The 26,249-nt window shown below is 46.2% G+C and overlaps 1 protein-coding gene across 7 annotated transcripts in view; it reads left to right on the top strand.

The window, feature by feature from the left end:
* STK32B (serine/threonine kinase 32B) overlaps window positions 1-26,249 on the top strand; it is a 368,237-nt gene that overhangs the window by 276,214 nt on the left and 65,774 nt on the right. For all 7 annotated transcript variants that reach the window (XM_053567283.1, XM_053567287.1, XM_053567286.1 and 4 more), the window contains 2 exons: window positions 694-731; window positions 23,004-23,093. In XM_053567283.1, coding sequence (XP_053423258.1) covers window positions 694-731; window positions 23,004-23,093 — 128 coding nt within the window. The remainder of the gene's footprint in view (window positions 1-693; window positions 732-23,003; window positions 23,094-26,249) is intronic.

A 26,249-nucleotide genomic window follows, 5' to 3' on the forward strand; every position in this document is an offset into this window, starting at 1 on the left:
CACCCACGAGTGCCCTGAGGGGAAGGAAATGCCCCCACCTGCTGCCTCCACCTGCCCAGTGAGCATGACAGCTGGAACTGAGAGGCCAACCATGAAGAATATTCAGGAAAAAATATAATAGAACCTTCATAGCTGACCACCTCCCATCATTGACTACCTCCTTAAAGGGACCTAATTTTTATAGACCAGACATGCACCACATGTACCATGGGTCACTATGAAAGTTTTGAAATAGCCTTTGTGTTCTGGTCCATTATTTCACTTCCAAGGAACACACTCCACAGTGTCCTTTCTGATTCACCTGCATAAGTTTCAACTTGTACAGCTTATTGGCGTTTGCTGGGAGGGTTTCATTTGTTTGCATCTATACAGAATTTATGTTTCTTGATTTTTGTGTACCTCGAAACTTTGATAATGATATGTGTGTATCAGTACAGTAGTCTAGTTCCTTATGTTGACCACCTCCGTAAGTTGACCAGTTTCTGACTGTCCCTTGGGTGGTCAACTTACAAAGGTTCTTCTATATATTCAAACAATCTACTTGCAGTTCCAGAGAATACAGGTGCTCCATTGTTATACAAACTATTGTCCTGCCCCGTCAGCCCTTGGGCCAGGGGAGATGTGAGTATGTCCTAAACGTGTATTTGTGGGCTACAGGAATCACATTGCCAGCTTCTTTATTTTCTCTTACAGAGACATAAAACCAGACAACATCCTGCTGGACGAGCACGGTAAGCCTGTTATGAATCTTTCATGCAGACTCTTTCAGCAGAAAGCTTGAGGCGCTGGGAAGTTGGGGGTTCCTGTTGGATTGGGTTTTGGGGTCGACTACCTCCTTCCTCCTCATCATCAGTGAACTTGAACTAGGGCTATGTCAGCCTTCTCCAGATTTCTTTCAGGTGCATGCAGATCCCCGGGGCATCTTCTTGAGCTGATTTATCAGGTCTGACTTGGGGGCCGAGTCTCCACATTTCCAGCAGCTCCCACATGGGCCTCAGTGCTGGTCCATGGGCCACACTTTGAGTGGGAGGCCCCATGTCAATGGCTTTCTGACTTTGGTCTCAACAGAGTCCAGGCCCCAGTCTGCTTCAGCGAGCCTGGGCCTCTGACTTTGGGGCCAGAATTCCAGGGATGAGATGCCCCATGAAGTTTAAGGACCATGAGTGCAGGACAGGCTCAAGAATGCTCAGCGGCCTTGACAATCCACTGCAGTTGATGCCAATATCAGCCTTGCAACCCTGAAAACTAAATTCCCTGGTGTTGCTCCAGGGCCCAGACATCAAGGCCTTTCAGGGGCGGGTTGGAGGGAGCAAGTGGTGACTTTTTCAGAGGTGCCACCGAGACATAAAGGGGTGAATCACCTCTTCTCACAGCTCCCCACCCTTCCCTCCCCATCCCCACAAGCTGAGGTCATGGCTGTGTCTCACAGCTTCTCTAGAACCTTCCATGAGCTGCCAGTGCACCTCTGGATGTGCAACCCTGTGTACGCGAGTGGGGGCTGCAACTGTCTGTACTTCTACGCCACCTGATGATGCCAAGATGAACACTTCAGGGCAGTGGGGTTAAAGCCACAGTGCTCCTGGCCAGGAAAGCCACGGTCTCCAGCTGCAAGGGACACAGGACAGGGCTGAGAATCCAAATGGAGGCTGTAGAGGAGACAAAACTGAGGCAGGTCACTGTGTGTATCTAAAGTCAAGGTCCTCAGATGTTGGGCTTAGCTGAGTCCCCCAGCCAGCAGTGTGACTTTGGGCAAGGGGCTGTGCCTCTGAGCCCTGGGCTTCACAACAGTAGCACAAGAGTGGTCACCCGCCTCAGGGTGGTGAAGGCCTCAGGTGAGACAGCAAGGTTGCCTCCCATCATAGCCCCAGAACACCAGTGCTCTGGAAGGGGCACCGATATGCCCACCCTCTTCCTGTCTTTGTTCTCCATCAGGGCCAGCACAGAGCCTGGCCGGATCACAGAAGGGAGGCAGTGGAGGCGGGAGGCTCTGAAGGCTGCCCAGGAAGCAGGTCTGGAGGTCTGGGTTCTGGGCAGCCTCTTCAGGACCTGCCCTGCTGGTAAGAATGAGCTCTGGCAGAGACAGCCTTCTAAGCCCTGAGAGCTGTCCAGAAGCAAAACTCAGGCAGGAACAAGAATAATTCAGCCACTCCACTGATGCAGAAATGAGACTCAGAGAGCCTGCAGGGTAACCCAGGCCTGTCGGCCCCTCCCGGCCCGTGACCACCGCTGCCCTGCAGCCTTTGCACAGGAGGACACAGAGGGGCAGGCTGCCTGCGTGCTGCCTCTGCTGGATCTCCTCCTTCCTGTGCTCTTGGCTTTCTGTCCATCCTATCCCTTTATTCACCCATCCTCAACTCCACCTCAGCCCTCTCCCACATTCCTTCCAGATCCCACCCTGACCCTCTGAGTGCCCCATCCTTCACCATCTCATCACATAGCTGTCTTGTACCGTGTCCTAGCCCTGCCTTCTGGATTTTCAGGCCCCCACACACTCCCAAGTGCCCCTGTACCCCACCTCTTCTTTTTTCTCCAAGCTCCCACTCCAAGGAGTCTCCACTGGGTGTCCAGAGGGAGCATTGAATGCACTATTTCATACTAACAGGTGAGTGGCTGATATCCCTTCTTTTTAGGTAGTGCAGACAAGAAATTTAGGGGCAAGGCAATTTTCTCAGAAAAAGACAAATCTCTCCTAGGAAGGAAAGAAAAGAGAGGTGCCTGTGCCCACGGCCCCTCCTCCACCTGCTTTTATGAGGAGAAAAGCTGATCAGCTTTTTTAGCAGAAATTGACTCCACGGCCATTGTTACTTCCATTCCTATCTCAGTAAATCCTCCTGGAGCACCTGCTGCGTGTCAGACTATGGGGTAGGACGATGAAGGCAGCATACGAGGTCTTGGCCTGGAGCACCTGGTGTATGTCAGGCTGTGGGATGGGATGATGAAGAAGCACATGAGGTCTTGGTGCTCACGGTGTGGTCAGTGGGTCTTATGGTGTGGTCAGAGGCATTGTGGGAAGCTCAGGGAGGTCAGGAGGCCTGAGGTGGGGAACTGGCATGTGCAGCAGGTCATTTCAGAGGACAGGCCATGGGCAGAGTGGAGCAGAGTTACAGAGCTGAGAGATAAGTAGCTGTCTGAGGACTATGACGGCCATTTATTTTGTGGGTTTTTATTTGTTAACCTTATACTTTCTAATCCTTTGCTATTAAACACGTGCTGTCCATAGGGGAGCAGGACAGTGTGTATCCCTGAGGGGGCCCTAAAGGTGCACCTATGCTGGCACCCACTCCTACCTTTTGCAAACTGCAGTTTGGGGCTCTATCACTGACCACACTGAACGTTTTTTCAGAGAAAAAGGTGGCTAGATGTGCTTCCAGTGAGATGTGGACATTTTAAATTAATGTATTAATATTTTATTTATAACGTTCAAGATCAGCTAGTTACACAAAGTCCAAGAATCTCCCATAAGCTTCTCTGAGACTCGGTGTCTGCTTTTCTCTCTGATCTTTCGGGTGGGTTTTATGTCTTAGGAAGGGCACTTTAATTCTGTGGTGATATTTGGGGTCTCTGGGTTAGCAGCAAAGCAGAGAGACCAGGCATGGAGGTAAGATGGAGTTGAAGGAAGATATAGCTGACTTATGATGAAGTGGGGGAAAGAGCTGGGTGTGTTTCAGGCTGAGGACAAAGGCTCCTCCCCAGGAGGTGGGGAACTTAGAGATGAAGAGAAAAGAAATTGTATTCATGTCCTGTTGAATAATGAAAACCACGTAACTTTAATGGTGTAAGTGAGAGACTGCCAGTGAGCTCACATGCCTGTGGGGTTGAGGGGATATAGGCTGGTCTGGGCTGAATTTGGTAGGCCTCGCTCCTAAGACTGACGCCTTCAGAGACTGGCTGGGCCATGCAGCTGGTGCTAACTAGGCTCACTCATCTGTCTGAGGCTCGTCGGACTGCCTGTTGACCCACGCTGGCCTCAGCCCTGCTCCTCAGGGCTCCTCTTTTGCAGACCTACCTGCTTGGCCTGCTCGTGGCCACAGCAGAAGTGAGAGCCTCCAGCCACTCGAGTTTCTGCCTGTGCTGTGCTTGTCACGATTGCAGCAGGCAGAGCAAGGCAAGTGGACAAGCCCAGTGTCTGAGGAGTCACACGGCAGCAGGAGCAATGCAGAGAGGGTGAAGAACCAAGCTGATTACTTACGGGAGTTGCCCACCGCAAGCACTGATGGGGAGGCCAATTGCAAGAGTGGGTAGGTGTCAGTGTTTACCACACGGGGAGGATGACTCCCCAAGGTGGGAGAGGAGAGAAGCACCAAGGCACCTGCATTCCCTTCAGTTGTCACTGAGGGCCTGATCAAAGCTCACTAAGGAGGAAGGAAGTAGTCCTTGCCCTCTGCTGTCTCCAGGAAAGTGGTTCATTCATTCCTACAGAACTGCCAGAGGCACGCAGTCCTTGTGTTACAGGACCATATGGTTTAGGGTGGTGGCTCTCGGTCACAGAGGTGCACCTCCCAGTGTTTCAGGGCCCCACCTCAAGGGGCCCTCCTTGATTCATCTTGCAGAGCACAGGCTGAATAGGGGGATGTTTTACAGTTCCAGGGGTTCTAACTACACGTAAACTGGTGATGACGATCCAGTGGTGTCAGTGCCAGGACAGTGTAAGAGTGAGACTTGGGGCAGAGGAAGGTAGCTGAGGCCCAGGACCAGTAAGGAAGGGCCTCCTAGAAGAAGGAGCACCTGGGGCATGACATTGCAGAGGAACGCATTGGGGTGGCTACTGTATGGATCATAGCCCTGGCCTGGTCTCCAGCAGCTGATAACACAGCAGCCACACTGTCCTCGTGTATTTGGTTTCCTCATTGCATAAACTGTGTTTTATATTTTCTGTATCCTGAGGCTTTGGACCCTGAGATCTTGCTGAGTGGGAGGGACTGCTCTTCCCAGGGCTAGGCCATCCTAGAGTTGATAGACACCTAGCTCCAGGGCACACTTCTCATGCACACACCAACCAACCCCCAGCCCTACCCCCACCAGGATCTCACAAGTTCACACTCCTGACCACCATCCACCTGCTGGTGGCCCCAGGTACCAGACAACTAGAGACAGCCCCTTGACCCTAGAGTCCACTGAAATTGTTCAGACCACGTCCTAAGCCTGCTCACCGTGCCTTCCCATTCCTTCCCAAGGAAACCACAATAAAGTCTCTGGCCCACATTTCCCCCTCCCTATACTCCTAACCAGCTCTGGTCTTTCACTTGGGCATGGCCTGCCTCTTCCTCTTGGGAACTGTGAGTGATAAACTGTCTTTTCAATGTCAGCCATCTTTGGATCCATTGACCTTACCCTACCTCAAATTTTCTATTAATACACTGTTATTTCATTAACAGGGATCATTTCAAAGATTGCTCTCTATCCGCTGCTAACATATTTCTTGATAAGTGTGATCAGTGCTCCCCCAAATGGCCTTGCCCAGCTGGTCAACATCTGTTCTCCATTTCCTTTTTTTTTTTTTCCTTTTATTGTTGGGGATTCATTGAGGTCACATAGAACCAGGTTATACTGATTACTTTTGTTAGATAAGGACCCTCCAGTAGTTGTGCCCCACCCCACCACCATATACTAGGACCTTAATTGTCCTCGTATCAGAATTGAGTATATAGGATTCTTGCTTCTCAATTCTTGTGATGCTTTACTAAGAATAATATGTTCCACATCCACCCAGGCTAATACAGAAGATGCAAAGTCTCCATCTTTTTTAGTGGCTGAATAGTATTCCATGGTATACACATACCACAGCTTGTTACTTCATTCGTGGGTTAGTGGGCATTTAGACTGTTTCTACATTTTGGCAATTGTAAATTGAGCTGCAGTAAACAGTCTAGTGCAAGTATCCCTGTGGTAGAAGGATTTTTTTTTTCTTCTGGGTAGTTGCTCAGCAGTGGGATTGGAAGATCAAATGGGAGGTCTAGCTCGAGTTCTTTGAGGGTTCTCCATACTGCCTTCCAAAAAGGTTGTATTAGTTTGTAGTCCCACCAGCAGTGTAAAAGTGTTCCCTTCTCTCCACATCCACACCAGCATCTGCAGTTTTGAGACTTTGAGATGTGGGCCATTTTCACTGGGGTTAGATGATATCTCAGGGTGGTTTTGAATTGCATTTCTCTAGTAATTAGGGACGATGAGTATTTTTTCATATGTTTATCAGCCATTTGTCTGTCTTCTTTAGAGAAGGTTCTATTCATCTCTCTTGCCCAGTGATCTAAGGGATTGTTGGATCTTTTTATGTTTATTAATTTGAGTTCTCCTGGTTATCAAGCTTTTGTCTGAATCAAAATACGCAAATATCCTTTCCCAATGTGTGGGATGTCTGTTTGGTTGTTGTCACCTTAGCTGTACAGAAGCTTTTCAGTTTTATCAAGTCCCATTTATTTATTTTTGTTGTTGTGATTGCCACAGAAGTCTTCCTTATAAAGTCCTTCCTCAGGCTGGTAGATTCCAGTGTTTTCCCCACACTTTCTTTGAGGATTTTAAATGTCTTGTGTCTTAGATTTAGGTCTTTTATCCATCTTGAATCAATTTTTGTGAGTGGAGAAAGGTGCAGGTCCAGTTTCATTCTTTTACATTTGGATATCCAGTTCTCCCAGCACCATTTATTGAATAGGGAGTCTTTCCCTCAGTGTATGTTCTTATTTGGTTTATCAAAGATTAGGTGGCTATAAGATGTTTGTTTCGTCTTCTGGTTTTCTATTCGGTTCCACATGTCTATGTCTCTATTTGTGTGCCAATACCAGGATGTTTTGATCACTATGGCTTTGTAGTACAGCCTAAAGCCTAGTAGGCTGATGCTCCCAGCTTTGTTTTTATTATTAAGAATTGCCCAAGAGTTAGAGGTTGCTGTGAGCTGTGACATCACAACACTACTGAGGGCGACAAGTGAGACTCTGTCTCAAAAAAAAAAAAAATTGCCTTGGCTACACAGAATTTTTTCTGGTTCCATACAAAATGAAGAATTATTTTTTCCAAGTCTTGAAAGTATGATGTTGGTAATTTAATAGGGATAGCATTGAATCTGTAGATTGCTTTGGGAAGTATGGACCCTTTGACAATATTAATTCTTCCCAGCCCTGAGCATAGTGTGTTCTTCCACTTGTTAATATCTTCTCCTACTTCCTTTCTTAGGGGTTCATACTTTTCTTTATAAAAGTCCTTCACCTCTTTTGTGAGGTGTATTCCCAGGTATTTCATTTTCTTTGGAGCTACTCAGAAGGGGACTGTGTCCTTGATTTCCTTCTCATCTTGACTGTTCTTGGCTTATACAAAGGCTACTGATTTGTGGACATTGATTTTATATCCTGAGACATTACTATTTTTTTTTGTCACTTTCAGGAGTCTTGTGATTGAGTCTTTGGGGTTCTCTAAGTATAAGATCATATCATCAGCAAAGAGGGAGAATTTCACTTCCTCTGTCCTTATTTGGATGCCCTTTAATTTCCTTATCTTGCCTGATTGTATTGTCTAGAGCTTCCAGCACCGTGTTGAATAGTAATGGCCACAGAGGACAACCTTGTCTTGTTCCAGTCCTGTGTGGAAAAGCTTTCAGTTTTGCTCCATTCAGTATAGTATTAGCTGTGGGTTTGTCATACATGGCTTCGATCAGTTTAAGGATTGTGCTGCTAATAGCCTATATTCTTCAGTGTTCTAATTAGGAAAGGATGTTGTATTTTATCAAATGTTTTTTCTGCATCTATTGAGAGGATCATATAGTCTTTGTTTTTGCTCCTGTTGATAAAGTGAATTATGTTTATGGATTTGTGTATGTTAAACCATCCCTGGGATGAATCCAACTTTGTCATGATGTATGAGTTTTTTAAGGATAGGTTGTAATCTATTCACTAGGCTTTATTGAGAATTTTTTCATCTGTATTCATTAGTGAAATTGGTCTGCAGTTCTCCTTTTTAGTTGGGTCTTTTCCTGGTTTTGGTATCAGGGTGATGTTTGCTTCATAGAATGTGTTGGGGAATATTCTCTCCTTTATCTATGTATGAGCATAGATAAAGGAAAATTAAATGTACTGTTGAATCAAATTAAGGAGAGGGAGGGAGGAGGAAATAAAGAAAGAAGAAAGGCAACCATCCAAGAAAAAGAGGAAGAAAAAACAAGGGACAGGGTCGGGGGAGTATCTTAGCTGATGCCAAAGCACTTTATGTGGGAGAGATGAGATGAGTAGAAGAGTCTCTATCAACTGAGACTATAGCAAAGAAGTATAGTGGAGTGAAAGAATAATTCAAGCTAAAATTGTGCAACCAAAAAAAAAATTTAAAAATTGTTACAATACAGAAGTCTTTGCTCTTGATTAATGTAAAAATGGAACATAGAAGAAGATCCAACCATACAACTTAGCAAAAAGCAAAGCACATTGAAACAAGATAAAAGAAAAAGAAAACAAAAACAAAAAAACACTTAGCCTGATGTAAGCAATCTTAGCAACCAATTGAGGAAGGAAAGAAGAGAAAGAAAATAATAATAATAATAACAATAATAATAATCATATAAGCTAAAATAAAAATAAGAGAAAGGGAGAAAAAGGCATCAACAACCAAAAAAAAATTTTTGTATACACATATGTGACGTAGGGGATTCGATTTTTGTAGGAATATATTTATGCTGCAATATGGTTTCTGGACACCAGGTGGCGCTGCGAATTTTGGGGGACGAACAACACAGCCGTTAACCTCTCTCTGGTTCCCAGGCTTTGAGCAGTTTGCGAGTTTATTTGTTCCTGGTGGTCTACTATTCACCTCAGCGCTCAGCCCCGGAAGATCTGGGATTCCACAGTTCTCAACAGTTCTTCAGACAGCTCTCACAGATTACTCCTGCAACCATTCCCATGGAGAGCAGGGGTCCCTGGGCCTGTCCCAAGTGAAGGACTGCTCCTCACAGGTGGACCTCAGACCCCCGCGCCTTAGGGCCCCAGGAAGAGGCCCGGCCACACAGGCTACTGGCTCCCTGCACCACAGTGCCTTCCACCTGTCAGGGAACTTTCCCTCTATAGATGCTTCATCAGTTGCCAAACCGCGGTAAAGCAGCTCCAGCCGGCACTCCAATCTGACCACCAAATTCCGCCCCTGAGAACACCCAGCTTCCCTGGAGACCCACACGCAAACTGAGAGAGAAGTTCCTTCTGAGACCTCCCATCGCCTGTGCCTGCAGAGGCCTAGGTGTGCTTGCAGGAACTTGCCCAAGTATGTTAGTTATCTGCAGCTCCGGCCAAATCCAGCACTTCCACACCGCACACTCCAAACTACCGCTGTACGTCAATATTCCACACCAGGACTGATCCAGCACTTTCCTTCTGTCCTTTTGCTCTAGGAAGGCTCAACTAAATATTCTCCCCGTCTGCCATCCTGCTCCACCTCTTTTCTTCTCCATTTTCAAATTTAAAATTTGGGCATGTGTTGTAGATGGAATTTCAAGAGGGCTGAAATAAGGCCAAGCATAGAAATGTGGTTTAAAGCTATTCTCTGCATCTGTGGGAGGGTTGTAGTCAGATTGATTTCAGAAAGCTGCCACGAAGGGAGTTGTCTACCACAGTACAGCACCAGGAGAGGGTCTGAAAGTCCCTGAGATCTGGTGTGCAAGACTCTGAGGTTCCCAGCAAATAGACCCCCTCTTTCCAAGGGCTGCCATAACAATGTCTCACAAACCAAAAGGCTTCAGTGACAGAAATGTACTGTCTCATAGCTCTGAAGACTGGAAGTTTGAGAGTGACATGTTGGCTGGGCCATGTCTCTCTGAAGTTGTCAGGGAAGGATCTGCTCCAGACACACCTCCTGGCTTCTGACAGTTTCCTGGCTTGTGGCAGCAGAACTCTGATGTTCACATGTCGTCCTCCCTATGTTCATGTCTATGTCCACATTTCTCTTTTTGTAATGACACCAGTCCTGTTGGATTAAGGCCCACCCTGTCAGTTACAATGACCTCATCTTAACTAATGACATTTCCCAAAGCCCTATTTCCAAATAAGGTTATATTCTGAGGACCTGGGAATTTAGTCATCGATACCTAAATTTGACAGGGATACAATGCAAACCACAAAACCCCCGTCTTCCAATACGGGATTTTAACAAATAAGAAATTAAACAAGAAGGTGGCAGGTAGAAGCCAAGATAGCATCTTCATTGGTGATAAAGCCTTGGATTAGTGTGAGAGCAGGTGGGGCTTCTTATCCTAGGACCTAAACAGCAGCAGGTCCACCACCCTGGCCACCACCTGAGAGAGGTGAGGGATTGCCCAAGAAAGACGAAGAAGCTGGAAGACCAGGACGGGGGTCCTGTTCCTTGAAGGAGGAACCCAAGCAGAGCTAAGCTGAGTGAGGCCAGTCTGTTCACCCTGAATTCACCTATTGCGTGATCACTGTGCCTCCCCTAGGGGCAGTGCTGTGTTTGAACATTTGTGTCCCCTCAAAATTTTCAGGTTGAAACCTGACCCTCACAGTGACAGTATTTGGAATTGGGGCCTTTGGAAGGTGATTAGGGTGTGGGGGTGGAGCTTCAGTTCCCTTATGAAACAGACCCCAGAGCTCTCCTTGCCCTTCCACGATGGGAGGATGCAATAAGAAGGCCCCACCTCTGGAGCAGGAAGCGAGTCCTCCCACACCCGAATGTGCCAGGGCCTTGATCTTGGACTTCCAGCCTCCACAACTGTGAGAAGTAAATGTGTATTGTTAATGAACCACCTGTTTGTGACATTCTGCTACAGCAATGGAGTGGAGTGAAGGTGTACAGAGAGGCTACTGTGTTTTGCCATGTATAATGTGCACTTTTTGCCCAAATTTTTGAGGGGAAAACAAGGATGCACATTGTGCATGGGCAGTGCAGCTAGGGAGCAGGGAGCCCAGATCTCCAGGGCTCCATGATCCCAGATCACCATGTCCTCCCACACACGAGATGGATTCCAGTCCTGGAGGATTCAGGATCCAGAGGTGAGCCAGAGTGGCCTCCCCAAGCACCGCCTTTAGGGGAGAGACTGGTGGTGGGGCTGTAAAGGCAGCCTAAGCCCTGAGGCCCAGCCCCATACAGGGGCCCCATGCAGGCCCCAGGGACCCACCTGGCTGCTTGTGGGCCAACCAGCCTCCAAAGCACCCACCCTGCCAGCCTCATATGTGGCCATCTTGGCCACAGCCCTAGACATTGCAGGGAGGGTAGAGCTGCTGGGAGGGAAGGGGCAGACTTCACAGAATGGGCAGCTGCAGAGCATGTTGTGATCTGCACTTTTACCAGGAAAGTGTTAACCCTCCCCAGACATGTTGGCCACTTTCCCAAGGGGAGTTTTCCTGAAAGTTTGGGCCAAAAATGAGGGTGTGCATTATACATGGGAACACATTATATATGGCAAAATATAATAATAATGTACTCAGGAAATGGAAAGTGGGGGACAGCCCCACCCACCTTGTGCTCTTAACACTGGGAGTCAATTCTAGCTTGGCCTGATAGGAATAGTCTTTTTTTTTTAGCTGTCTGTTTTGTTTTAATAGTGCTTCATTTTATACACAAACTCTCAAATACCCCAAATGATTTGTATGTTAGTTTCCTAAGGCTGGTATAAGAAATTACCAGAATCTAGGTGGTTTAAAACAACAGAAATTTGTTGTCTCCCATTTCTGGAGGCCAGAAGTCCAAAATCAAGGTGTACACAGGGCCGTGCTCGCTCTTGGGCTGTGGTCAGAGTCTGCTCTGGGTCTATCCCCAGCTCCGGGTACTGCCAGGTCCTTCGTGCTCTGTGGCTGGGGGACACGCAGTATGACTGTGTTCTCTCATCCTCTGCCCCTGTCATCACAGGGGCTTCTTCTGGTTTGTGTCTCTGCTTTCTCTGCTTACCCTGGTCCAGTATCATCTCATCGTAACTCCTTACATCTGCAAACCCTTATTTCCAAAGAAAGTCACATTCTGAGGTCCCAGGTAGACATAAAATTTTTTTGAGTGGGGGCTGCTATTCAAATATTCTAACATTAACTGTCCCCCAGCAGGTACTTGAATCACTGATAACATCTGTATTGGCTGTACATTATTGGACTAGAGCCTGATTTAATCGATACAGAGTTGGGCTCAGGTATTTTTTCAATTACTCTGGGTAATTCTTTTTTTTTTTTTTTTATTGTTGGGGATTCATTGAGGGTACAATAAGCCAGGTTACACTGATTGCAATTGTTTGACAGACGAATGGCTAACAAACACATGAAAAAATGTTCATCATCTCTATATATTAGAGAAATGCAAATCAAAACCACCCTGAGATATCATCTAACCCCAGTGAGAATGGCCCACATCACAAAATCTCAAAACTGCAGATGCTGGCGTGGATGTGGAGAGAAGGGAACGCTTTTACACTGCTGGTGGGACTGCAAACTAGTACAACCTTTCTGGAAGGAAGTATGGAGAAACCTCAAAGCACTCAAGCTAGACCTCCCATTTGATCCTGCAATCCCATTACTGGGCATCTACCCGGAAGGAAAAAAATCCTTTTATCATAAGGATACTTGTACTAGACTGTTTATTGCAGCTCAATTTACAATCGCCAAAATGTGGAAACAGCCTAAATGCCCACCAACCCAGGAATGGATTAACAAGCTGTGGTATATGTATACCATGGAATACTATTCAGCCATTAAAAAAACTGGAGACTTTACATCCTTCGTATTAACCTGGATGGAAGTGGAAGACATTATTCTTAGTAAAGCATCACAAGAATGGAGAAGCATGAATCCTATGTACTCAATTTTGATATGAGGACAATTAATGACAATTAAGGTTATGGGGGGGAAGCAGAAAGAGGGAGGGAGAGGGTGGGGCCTTGGTGTGTGTCACACTTTATGGGGCAAGACATGATTGCAAGAGGGACTTTACCTAACGATAGGAATAGTCTTAACTGCTCATTGTTCCCAGAACAGAGTTTGATTGGGCTAGAGACACCTGTAGCCTGGTCCCTGGCTTCACAAAACACACTTGTCTGGAGAGGAATCTTACATGCTAGAATAAATTAGGGACACGGTGGGGACCATGATGCAGGCTGGAGACAGTGCCATCACTGGCAGGCTGCACGGTCTTAGTTCATTTACCAGTTGGTGCTTCATTGCCTACAAGCAAGAGCCGCTTAATGAGGCAGGAAGGCCAGAGGCCTCTTCATGAAGCTGCCTGGAGCTTAGATTCTAGCTCCAGGGTCCTGGGCTGCACAGTCACTTCCTTAGTGGGTCACATTGTGAATGGGATGACACGGGTGCTCGGGGTTCAGAGAGGCCATGTCCCCACAGACTCTGCTGCCTGTGGTGCCTGGGTATTGATGGACTCTGCCTCAGAAAGACATCCTTTGCTTGGCTTCACCAAACTTCCCCTGAACCCAAATCTTGCCCAGAACTCTGGATCCAAGAGTCAGAAGATGTGGGTCTCCCTCTGGCCCTTGTGATACAGGAGTTAGCAAAGATGTGAGTGGGAGAGAAGTCAGAAGTCAGAAGATGGCACTTAGCATGGTGTAGATCATGGTTGGGAAAGAAATTAGGGAATTTCTCCAAAATGATACTCTTTGCATCACATTCATTTGTGAAATCACATGCCCAACACAGTGAGGGGGAAGAGAAGTGTATCAGTCAGGTAGCTTTGGCTCTGGGACAGTGGCTAATTAACCCAGAAACCTTAATAGCTTGATATTAGGGGCCATGAAAATAGAGAAAAGATGAAAGAAACCAGAAGTTTCTGAACTCTCTCAAAAGCCTAGGGCTAAGTGGTTCCCATGAATAGGCTCAAATAGGGGGCAAATTCCAGGCCAGCCTCACCAAATTACAAAGCATCCAGAAGGAAGAGGGTGCTGGAATCAGTCAGGATGGGGGTGTCCCCCCAAACCTCAGTGCAGCAGCTCATTGAGCCGAGGGAGCCCAGAAGAGGTGTGTTTGTTACAACCATGTCCTGTTTCACACTCTGCACCTAGAGCGGACAGTTTGCTCAGGCCCTGTGCTCCCACCCCATGACCAAGGCACAAGAGGAAGCCATGTCAAATGGAAGAGGAAAGACCAAAGGGTCTCCACCTTCTCTATCAGACAACGCAGTCTTCTTACTGCTGTAAGCAAAATGATGCCTGTGTAAGCTTGAGCCCTAGAATTTGAGTTGATAAGTCTGCTATAATCTCAATGAAGATAAGTGGGAGGGAAGAGTAGTTCTAGGGTGTATGATCCTATGTGGAAGATGGGCAGCCAGCATTAGGATCTACACCAATGTCTCAGAAATGTGTTCTTATCAGCAGTGAGTGCAGAGAACATTATGGAAGGAGATCACCTCTCACATGTTCCTTTCCATCCTGACTCCTGCTCTACTATCCGAGGGGCTGCTATCTTTGCATCCACTCCCAGGTATTCCCAAGGAGGCATGGCACACATAAAAATGGGGTCTGGAGGACAGATCTAAGGGGAATTTACTGCACTTAAACAAGACCTGCCCCTTTGAGAAGACACCACCTTCTCCCAAGTTACCTGGCATTTACTAAATACCCATGTGGGGTTGTTCCATGACAGGAGCTGAGCCAGGGAAGAGAATGGAAGAGGCATGGTGGGGCAGAAATCAGGCTGCAGAGCAAGTCCATGGATATGCAGCAAAATGCAGCAAGCTTGGGGGCTTTCTCCTGATTCCGGAGGGAGAGTGCCAGAAATTGGCTCACAAAGTTGAAGTCACTGTTTCTCATATTCTGAGATGATCTAATGCATCAGCAATTATAGTCCCAATGAGAGGACTGTGGTATTTTAGCCCCATAACATCAGTCTCCCTCCCTCAACCCTGTGCCATAGATAACTGGCACATTCTCAGCATCCGCAAGTTCAAGCCCCCAGCCCCATACACACAGGGAGCAGGTGCTCAACTCACACTTGCTGAGTGAAGAAAGGAATGAAGAGTCCTTCCAAGTCACATGGTTCATGTGCTTTCTTAGTCCAAAAATAGCCCAAGTTTTCAAGTCCTTGCAGTGCCAACCTTGACACTTCACCAGTGATTATGAAAACCATGGAGAAGGTGGTCAGTCTCTGCCATCTGAAGTCAGGCTGGGAAAGTGATGCTGCAGCAGTCCTGAAAGTCAAGAGTTGAAGCAGGAAATCGTCAGCTTCTGCGAGTGTCCTAGTTGCTCTACACACAGTGAGGGAGGGAGAGTGGTCATAGGTTCTGCTTGCTCAGCCTCTCTCCTGCAGCCATGTATTTGGCTGGTGAGTTAGTCAGCGGCCACTCAATGAGTCCCTTTTCAAGGCCAGGAAGTGCCAAGGTACTAGGGACACAGAAGTGACAAAGGCAGGATTGCTGGCCTTGAGGAGATAGACAAGATGACAGGAAATGACAGGATGGGAATGACAACGTGAGCAGGGGCATCCATATGGGAGGCCTCACCCCTCTGCTGTGTGGACTGAATGTTTGTGCTTCTTGAAAATCTATATGTTGAAATCCTAACCTCCAGTGCGATGGCATTTGGAAGTGGGGCCTTTGGGAGGTACTTGGATGTGGATGAGGTCACCAGGCAAAGCCCCCAGGGTGGGACTGTTGTCCTGACAAGTGATGAAGGAACCAGAGCGCTCTCCACCACGTGAGGACACAGCAGAAAGCAGCCACTCATAGACCAGGAGGGAGTGTCTGAGCTCATCCCACTGCTGTAACAAAATATTTTAGACAGGGTAGTTTATGAATAATGGAAGCATATTTCTCACAGTTCTGGAGACTGGGAAGTTTATGACCAAGGCACAGGCAGATTTAGTGTCTGGTAAGGGCTGCTGTTGCTTCTGAGAAGGTGGAAGGGTGAATGAATGCTGGGTGAGGCCTCTCTGATATAGTCACTAATCACATTCACAGCATAATCTCTTCCTAAAGGTGCCACCTCCTAACACAGTCAGTCCTCTGTGGACACAGGTTCCACCATCATAGATCCAACCAGCCACAGATCAAAAATATTCAAGAAACAAAACAAAATGAAACCCAAAAATAATGATATGCCAATTAAAAATAATATAAATGTTAAAATAACATTTGCAAATAAAAAATAACTATTTGCATAGCAGTTATGTTGTATTAAGTGTTATAAGTAACTTGGAGATAACTTAAAGTATCTGGGAGAATATACATAGCTTATATGCAAGTACTAAGCCTTTTATATAAGGGACTTGAGCGTCTGCAGATTTTGTTATCCCTGGGGTTTGCTGGAACCAGTTCTCCCTGTGAATACTGAAGGCTGACTGTAAGTATCACATTGGTGATGAAGGGACACATACATTTGAACCAGGCCCTCACCAAGAACCCAACCATACTGTCACCCTGGTCACAGACTTCTGGTCGTCAGAACTGTGGGAAATAAATGTCTTTCATTTAACCCACCTAATCTATGAGATCTTGCTTTAGCAGCCAAAACTGCCTAAGACACAGTCAGAGACACCACCCTCTGTGGCAGTGAGTTCCCTGTGAATGGAAGTAGGTCAGCAAAAGCCAGATGCTCGATAGTATGACTCTTGGACAAGGCACTGAAGAAATAATGAAAGTCTGCCAGGCAGAGGAGAGGAAGAGCAGTCCAAGAGATGTCAAAGGCTTAGAGGTGAAATGAGTTTCTGTGCATTCAGAGAAAGGAGAGGTGCATGTCTGGAAAGCAGGTTATGTAAACAGGACCAGGAGATGTTATTGATTATGGACACTCTCATTAGAATTTGTACCAATGGGTCACACACAAAGTTCTGATATCCTCTTGGAGTTTTGGATGATTTCAGTTCATGGAAAGTAAATAACCCAACACTCAGTTTATAACTTCATAGTTAGTAGTAGTAAATTTCCATTCTCCCAAGAAGGACTCCTAGGAAACCTTGCTCGGCATTAATTTTCACCTTCCTGCATCTTCACTCAACCGCTAGGGGATGCTGACTGGGAAGTGGGGGAGCAGGTACCTGGGACTCCGTGTCCCTCATACAGGTTCTCCTGCTGCACACGCAGCCCTGGTGCAGACACGACTTCTGTTCCACAGCAGCCCCAAGGGCCAGAGGAGGCCAGGCAGGGGCCACCCAACTCAGCTCTGAAAGGGAGAGCAGGGCAGTGGGAAAGCCCCACCCCAGCTTCCATGCTTATCTGCTGTGCCATCTCAGACCACTCACAAGTGTCTGAAGCCCCCGGTTATTTTTCCATTATTCTTCTGAAAAAACAAGGGCAGTAAGACCCTCCTCCCAGGGGCTTAGTAGGAGACTAAACACCTGCCCTATACCTGCTATTAACAGTGTCTTCAACAGCATCTTCTCTCCTCTTTATCAGTTTCCCTGCTTTGGTCCCACATTCACAGCAGCTAAAGTGGTATCAAAATCAAGTCAGATGGAGTCAAAGTCCTCACTGAGCCCTTGCAGGCAGTGCACGCCCATCCCTGCCTTCCTGAGCCCTTCTTCTGCTCACTGCCTCCTCTCCTGGCATCTTTGCTCGTCCCCTGGAGGACCCTTGCATAACAGCCCCAGCCAGAGACCCTCTCCTTCCAAGATCAGTAGCCTACTCCCCACATCTTCAGGTCTTTGCTCAGATTTTATGTTCACAGGCCTCAGCTACCTTGTTCAACCCTTACAGAGTTCTTATTATTAGCTTCACTCTACAGATGAGGCATCTGAGGCTGACGGAGGTTAAACCACCTGCCCAGATCACACAGTCATTAAGTGGCTGCACCAGCTGGGACACTGGTGCTGGCAAGGAACAAAGAACCCCACTCACAGTCCTGAGCAGTGAAGGGCGTCTTAGCTCAGAGAGCTGGAGCCAGTGTAATGACGCTTCAGGCCAGGATTGACCAGGCTCTGGCCCCTTCTCTCTGCTATCCTTGAACTTCTGCTTTCTCCATGCTAGGCTACATTCTCGGGCAGGCTTTCTCTGCGGTAGAAATGACTTCTGTAGTTCTAGAGAATTATATCTTTGCATGACACCGGCCAAAGACAGAGGATATCGTTTTAGGTAGCTCCTGGAAAACAGGCTGTGACATTTTCATGACCTAGAACAGTGATTTTTTTTTTTTTTTTTTTTTTTGTAGAGACAGAGTCTCACTTTATGGCCCTTGGTAGAGTGCCATGGCCTCACACAGCTCACAGCAACCTCCAACTCCTGGGCTTAAGCGATTCTCTTGCCTCAGCCTCCCAAGTAGCTGGGACTACAGACACCCGCCACAACGCCCGGCTATTTTTTTTTGGTTGCAGTTTGGTCAGGGCTGGGTTTGAACCTGCCACCCTCGGTATATGGGGCCGGCGCCTTACTGACTGAGCCACAGGCGCCGCCCCTAGAACAGTGATTTTTAACAAGTTTGTTGCAGCATACTGGTGTGCCACGATAGGATCTTCGGTGTGCCACAGAAACTTTAGAAGATCATTAATTAAATTAATTTCGAAAGAAGTCCAAAGCACAGTAATTACTTTCTTAACTCTTTTTTAAACTAACATAAATGTGCCACCGAAGTTTATATAGGTTCAAGTGTGCCATGGGATAAAAAAGATTGAAAAACACTGCTCTAGAAAATCATTTCTCAACTTCCATTGGCCCCAGTTGTGTCGTATGTCCCACTCTGAGTCAGCTGCCATAGGAAAGGGCAGCCAGAGTGAGTCTGAGCTGGAGCCCCAGGCCCTGCTCCTAAAGTCAGGTGTGTGAGGGCTGAGTAAGTGCCGACACACAGGATCTGAGTGGCCAGAAACAGCATGGGTGCACCACAGTATCACAACCATTTGCTCCTGGGCAGTCTGCCCCTAAGGATGATGTTCTTAACCACTCTGCTGTATGCCTGTACACAGGAGAAATAACAAGACAGTGTGATCATCAGATAATAACAGATAGTGTGACTCTAAGCCTAGAAAGACCAAAAGATTCAATGAAAAAACTATCAAAATGAGGGGTTATAAAAACTAAGAGACAGGTTTGACTGCTTTTCAAAGACACACATACGTAAAGAATTAGACAAAATATTTTTTTCTGCCAAGTAAAAGTCCAATCTGCTCTCCAGAGACATTTACAATGGCTGGGCTCTTTTATCTTGTTGCTCCTCATCTGCGTGACACAAAATGTCTCCCCAGGTCCACAGACAGAAGCCGGGGTGGTGGTGGTGGGGGACACAGGGAAGTAAGGCATTCCCATTCCCTTCCTGGAGTGAAGGAGATAACCTGGAGGGGCCCATTCTGCTCACATCCCATTGGTCAGAACCTGGTCATTTGACCACATCCCACTGTAAGAGAGGCTGGGAAGTGTAGTGTTTAGTTGGGTGGCCGTAAACCCAGCTTAAAAATTCTATTACTGTATGCTGAAGGGAGATGGGATATTGAGAGACAACCAGAAGCTTCTGCCAAGGAAGATTATAGAGTAGTCCAGTAAGAGATAAATAAGCAAAACTCAATAGCTTTTTATATACTGACAACAATTAGGTAGAAAAATAAATGGAAAACATTCCCACTCAAAATGCTGATCAGAACTAGAAAATACCTAGAAATTCACCTAGGAAATCATGAGAGAAGACTAAACGTGTATTGACAGGATAAAGCAACATCTGAAGGAAGGAGTGTGCCCCTAGATGGAAAAATTAAACACCCCCACTTCTCGAATCCATGATAGATGAGTTGAGGTCATTCTTATCAAAATCTTAATGGAGCTGTTTCCCAAAACTGGACACGATTTGTCTCAAGTTCATTTAGACAAGTAAATGTCTGAGAATTACTAAGAAAACATTGAAAAGAAACAATAGTAAAGATGAAGCAACTCTGTCTATTACTCTAATAGACACCTGTCATAATTGACCCAACATATTGTTTACTTTCTTAAAAAGTTTTTATGGCAAAAGGCACTATAAATAAAGTCAAAGGACAAACACTAGGCTAGGAGAAAATATTTCCAATGTATAGCAGAGAAAGGGGTAAATGTATCTTGTAGACAAGGAGCTGTGCTTGAAATCTAGGTACAAATCCAGAGAGGCAGTTCCCAGGGGGCTGGTCACATGGGAACTGGTGGCCTTGCTCTCTGTTCTACCATCGCCCACCATGTGATCTGCAAAACGTGAAATCACACTGATAACCAGTGCTGGTAAAGTGCAGAGAAACCCACACTCTCCTGTTATGTTTGTAGTACCACAAATTACAGCCTTTTGAAACACAATATGCATCCCCTTGTGGCCTGTAGCCCCACTTCTGGGGATTTATATAGTCAGAGTACCAACATATAAATGTTCGTGAATGTGTATTGTTTCATATTTTTTAATAACAAGATAACAATTAAGCAAAAAGAAACTGGACGCAACCTGAATACCCCCGATTAGGAAACTGTTGAATAAAATAGGGTACAACCAGACTATGGGATACTTTGCAACTACAGGTCCACAATTTCTTATCTGAAACCCTTCAGGGCAGGTATGCTTTCGTAATTCAGCATTTTTCAGATTCTAAAGCATATTTATATTAGGTAGCATCAGTAATAATATCAAATAATGTGTCCAACATGTAATATGTAATAACGTTTTAAAATAATATGATCTTCATATTATGTGATACCCCATAGGGGTTGGGAGGAACACCTTGTAGTCAAATAGATTAATATTTCTCTTGAAAAACATTCACCCTAAATGGAATAAATAAAACTAATAAAAAAAGAAGTTTCATGTCAAATATTATCACCAAATTAATTGTGGTAAAAAAATGAATTTCGAATAGAGAATAAGGGATTTTGCATGTCACAGGTAGACCCATGTGTACTAACTTGGAAAGATGTTTCTGTATATGGCAAATGCAGAAGTGACTTCTAGAATATCCCATGGAGTATGAGCTCTTTATTGTAAGAACAAACAAGTCCCAACGTGTGAATATAAGTTAACATGACCAAAGGGAGAAGTAATGGAAGAGGCAGGTGACTCTGTGATTCCACAGGGCTGGGGGAGAGGCATCAGGGGTTAAACAGGGTAACTCAAAAATATATGCTATACTCCTCGACATCAATTATAACAAGCTGGTATCACTTTCATAATTCAAATAATAATCTTTTTAAAGAGGGGGAAAATGAAAGAAATCCAAATAAAAGCCGTATTTACAGGCTCCCGAATGCTCTTGGCGGTGTGTGGAAGCAGCGTGTGCAGAGCTGCTCCCGAATGCTCTTGGCGGTGACTGAAATAGACACCCACTCACGGGCCGCACGGCAATGACAATTTGCTTTTCTGTTAGCACTAGAAATGAGGGAATGTGAGGGGACGAGGAGTTGGCGGGCCCTGGCTGGGGAAATGGGGTTTGAGCCATGCCTTGGAGGGATAATAACGCCAAGTGCAAATACCAGAAAAGTCCCTATGTCCTGCATGTCTGCATCACTCTAACCATTTCATGGGTATTAACTCCCTGGCTCTTACAACAATCCTCTGAGATGGGAATTTCTTATTATCATCCCCATTTTATAGATGAGGAAACTGAGGCCCTTGGAGAGTAAGTCATTTTCCCAAAGTCACACAGCTAATCCCTAAAGAGCTGAGACCTAAACCATGGCAGTTGAGTCTCAGAGTCTGTGCACCAGCCACTGCTCCGCCCTGCCCCCTGCAGACAGGACTGTGGTGACCACAGCGGGGGCAGGGGGACACCAACTCCAGCCACAGGGAGAGGCCTGAGGAAGCCCCAGTGGCTGACGCAGGTTGGACATGAAGCAGGACTGCTACGGGGTGGGAGCACTGTGCTTACCAAAGACCTGGCTGGGTGACTTAGCTTTCATCCAGAAGCACAGAACAGTATTACAGATCGTCACACAATAAGGGCCTTGCTGCTGCACTCACCTAGAATCACACACAGAATACCTGGCCAAGCTGCTTGCTCACACGTCAGTGCTGGCAGCCATGCCTGGGATTAGAGTGTTGTTAGGTGAAACTGCTGGTGCCTTTTTTGTCCACCAAGGCTAATCACATTGGGCAGACCTCTCCCATAGGCAGTCCCCTGGGCCTCTCAGCAGGCTGAGCACACATGCTCTTGGAGGAGTCTACCCACCTCTTGGAGATAAACTCCAAGGCCCCCAGAATCAATTTTGCGAATTCCACTGTCAGTTTTGGCAAAAGTACAACCATTCGTCTTCTCATGATGTGATGACAAATAGAAGTGTGGTTGCACGTCTTATCTACTAATCATGGCTCTCAGAGCTCTTCTCCTTTATGTTCCAAGTTCCCCAGAGGGCGAGTGCCTCTCCTTGTGGCTGGAGTTGGTGTCCCCCTGTGGCCACCCATAGTCCTGTCAGCAGGGGGCGGGGCAGGGCAGTGGCTGGTGCACAGACTCTGAGACTCAATTGCCATGGTTTGAGTCTCAGCTCTGATGGGATTTAGCTGTGTGAATTTGGGGAAATGACTTACTCTCCAAGGGCCTCAGTTTCCTCATCTATAAAATGGGGATGATAATAATGAAATGCCCGTCTCAGAGGGCTATTGTAGGAGCCAAGTTCTCCTCGCCCCTCCCTCCCTTCCTTCCTCTCTTTCTCGCTCTTTGCCATGTGTCTTGAATACCTGGGTACAGGCGCACCCAGCCATCCACGTGCCACCTCCGGTCATCACTTCGGGGATCATGGAAGGTGGTCTTAACCTTCCAGCCCCTTTCTACTAAATTCATCCAGTACAGTACCAAGGGCACCACTGACAAACAGCAGGACAAGCAGTGTCTTCTGGGCAAGAGAATCCTTTTCACCCACCTCTCTGCCGGTCACAGCCCACACACAGTTTTCCTGAGAGCTTTCATTCTGTACATCAATGACTCTGAACTTCTAATGCATGAATTTTTTTATACTGCCCATCAATATAAGCATTCTTACTTGCAAATAATATGCATATGCTATCAAACAAATTCACTTTTGAAAACGTGCACACAAAATAGACACTTCTAAAGTATCAAGTAAAATATTATAAATAGGAGTTTGACTATCTTCTTTCTGTACCCCACCTTGCAGACCACAGCTTTAAATAACTCAGCTACCTACAGCTCTTACTAATGGAGTTTCTGTTTCTGTATTTACAGGTCACGTCCACATTACAGACTTCAACATCGCCACAGTAGTGAAGGGAGCAGAGAAGGCCTTCTCCATGGCTGGCACCAAGCCTTACATGGGTGAGTCTTCCAGGCCCTTTCTTTTGATGTGATCAGGCCCAGCCTAAGACTCAGCATTGCTGTCCTGTTCCATCTGTCACCCCATGACAGATCTCCATGTTCCTTCAAGCTCTGGGCTTTTTCCAAGTTGTCTACCTTGCCAGGAACACCCTGCTTCCCTGAGTTTTCTAGAAAATTCCTACCCAGCCAGAAAGCCTTAAGTTTGGGAGGGGAGCAAACAAAACAGGTATAGTAGAACGAACCCATGTGAATTGAACACCCAAGGGACTGTAACAAACTGGTCAACAAATGGAGGTCGTCACCATAAGGAACTTCCATCGAGTACATGGGGTACTGTACATCTGGCTGGCCTATGAAAATGCGAGGAGGTGGGTCAACCATGGAGGTTCTACCGTATTTCCTTTTTCATTAAAGACCAGTGGTGTTGCGAGAATTTAACTTGGTGCTGGTCATTCTGTGTCTACGTTCTTAATTACAGTTCTTAATTACAGTTTTCTTCAAACTGGTTTTTCTTTAGGAATTTTTGTGGAAGTGTCATCATTTTTACTATGCATTCTATTCTCTTGCTTTAGATTGCTTTGTTAGGGAGGCCTATTATCTGAATGTTGGATCTTCTTTGCCAATCTGCAACATGTTTATTACCTCTGCCTTTATTTCTCCTTGTTATCTTTCTTTCCCTTAAGGCATCATCTGTTGTGTTTATTTGCTTTTTGTGTTTTCTAGTGAAGTCCTTATTTCTGAAGCAATTTTCTCTTTACTTATAATTTTTTTCTTTAGTTCTCTAGCCTGATGTCTGAAATTTTTATTTTAAAATTAGAATTTTTATGTCCTGTACAATATCCTTGACGTCTTAAGTTATTAATTCTGAATGCCTATGTTATTTATCAATTACTGTGTAAAAAACCTGCCAAGGCACATTTCAAAACTTATCAGCTTAGAACAGTGAAACTACATTATTTCTCATAGTTCTGTTGGTTGACAGGATGGTTCTTATCCTGGTTGTGGCTGGGTTCACTGATGCAGATGCTTTTGGCTGGTAGGTCAGCTGGGGACTGGGCTCAGCTGGTGCAGCTGGGATGAACAGGCCTGTCTGTCTATGTGGTTTTTCATCAGCAAGGGGACAAGAGTGAGCTCCCTCACATGCGCTTCCTCACATCACATTTCCTGATGTTCAGCTGGCCCAAGCAAGATGTGTGGCCACCATGTGGAAGGGAGCTGTGTGGGGCATGGGCACGAAGGCCTGGTTCACTGCAGGGGCCTTCAAGGAAGCAACTTGCCACAGTGTCTTTTAACTCTTTAGAAACCATAGGTACAGGTTTCATCTGTTTTATTGGCACATCTTTCCAGAGGGTGTTTTCATTGTAATAGTGTTATTCTGCTCTTTATTCTCTTATTTCTTATAATACTGTTATATGGAATTTGACTTTGATACTTTTATGTTGCTCATTTTTGTGTGAAATTAGTTTTCCTGAACTTGCAGCAGACAGCCTGGTTTGAGAGACTTTCCTCACCAAACAGACCTTTCCCCACTGCTTTTTTTGTGAAGTGTCATAGTCGGAGGCAGCTTTGTGCTGCTGAGGCTTCCTGTTCCTGTTCCCCCACATTTATCTGGACCCCACTTACTTTTTTTTGTCTCTTTTCTCTGCCCTGCCCCCTTTGGTTCCACTCCACACAGTCTTTCCTGGGGGCTTTTCCTCACAGGAGCTGGAGCTGCATGGATGAAAGAGTTTTCCTGTCCCAGATGCCCCACCTCCTTCAGAGCTTATCAAGGGCCCTCTTCACTCCTCTGATGTTGTGTTGGGCAATTTCAGCAGCTGTTCTCAGATTGGTCAGCTGTGCTTCCCAGGGAATAACTGCGGGCTTTATGGAGACCTTTGTTTTCTAGTCCAAAAGATGTCCAACAAGCTGCTTGTTGCTTATCCTGTTTCTTCCTGCATAGAGGTCACTGCCACTGAGATCTTGTCAAGGCTGTGTTTTTCCCCACCCACTTGCATTTTGAGGATTGTCAGGACAATCTACTTCTGAAGTAAATAATATCCGTGGATTTTTAGCTTAGCTATTGATTTTCCTGTGTGGACTTGTGGAGATTCACATCTATGCCACCATCTCCCCAGAATCCACGATTTCTGTCATTGATCTTTAACTTATCACATGAATAAAATCAATGAAGTTTGGTAATAAATACCTGTAATGGTAAAAAATACTAGAAACTAGCTGTTGTCAGGCACTGAGCCAAGTGATTTCCATTCATAGCTTTATTTAACGCTTACAAATATGAAGTAGGCACAATTAATTTGTTCCATTTTAGAGTTAAGGGAATTGAGGCTTACAGAGATTGGCTGACATTGCAGTGTGAGTCAGACCCAGGTCAGTGTGACTTCAGAAACCAAGCTCTGAGGTACTTCTAACCCCGCCTCTGTGATAGAGAGGATCCTTTAGCAAAAACAGCCACAGATATAAATACAAGTGAGTCTACTCAGATGAAAGAAGTCTCCTTGAGCAGCTGAAAAACAGGACAAGGAGACGTTTTGTTAACAACCTTTCTTAAATCCCTTTTCAGAAGGATCCAGAGCTGGGGCAAGTCTGACACAGGAGGGCGACTGCCTTAAGATTCAAGAGAGATCAAATGAGCAGATTCATTGACTGACAAGGGCAGAATGAGTCATTTCCCAGGGCTCTGGGTTGTGCAGCAGTGGAGGCTGTGGTGACGCTTGCTCTGTGGGCAGCATGGCGAGAGCAGCAGGGTTGGGGGGCAGGAGTAGTGAGCTTGCACATGACGTGTCTGTGGGACTTCGGAACATTCCAGTGTTCCCCAGGCATCTGCAGAGTGGTGTCAACAGGCGTGTGGATTCTGAAGCTGCCAGGGCTGAGGTGCAGCACAGCCCAGGGAGAGGGCAGGATGCCCAGGATAGTGCTGGAGGTGGAGGACCACATGTGGGGCCAGGAAGGGAGGTGGGGGGTGGGGGAGACACCCAGGGAGGGCTGCAGGAGCTCCCATGGGGACCTTCCCCTGGGATACTGTGAATTCATTCTGACTGCCTTCAGACTGTTCCAAAAAGCAAATTGATTTCCAGGATTGTAGATCCTGGGCCACTGGAGACATTCGAGGCAGTTTTCTACCAGCTTTGTCCTGTCTTCCCTGCTGTTGACCCAGTG

This window comes from Nycticebus coucang, chromosome 17 (assembly GCF_027406575.1).
Source record: "Nycticebus coucang isolate mNycCou1 chromosome 17, mNycCou1.pri, whole genome shotgun sequence".
NCBI lineage: Eukaryota > Metazoa > Chordata > Mammalia > Primates > Lorisidae > Nycticebus > Nycticebus coucang.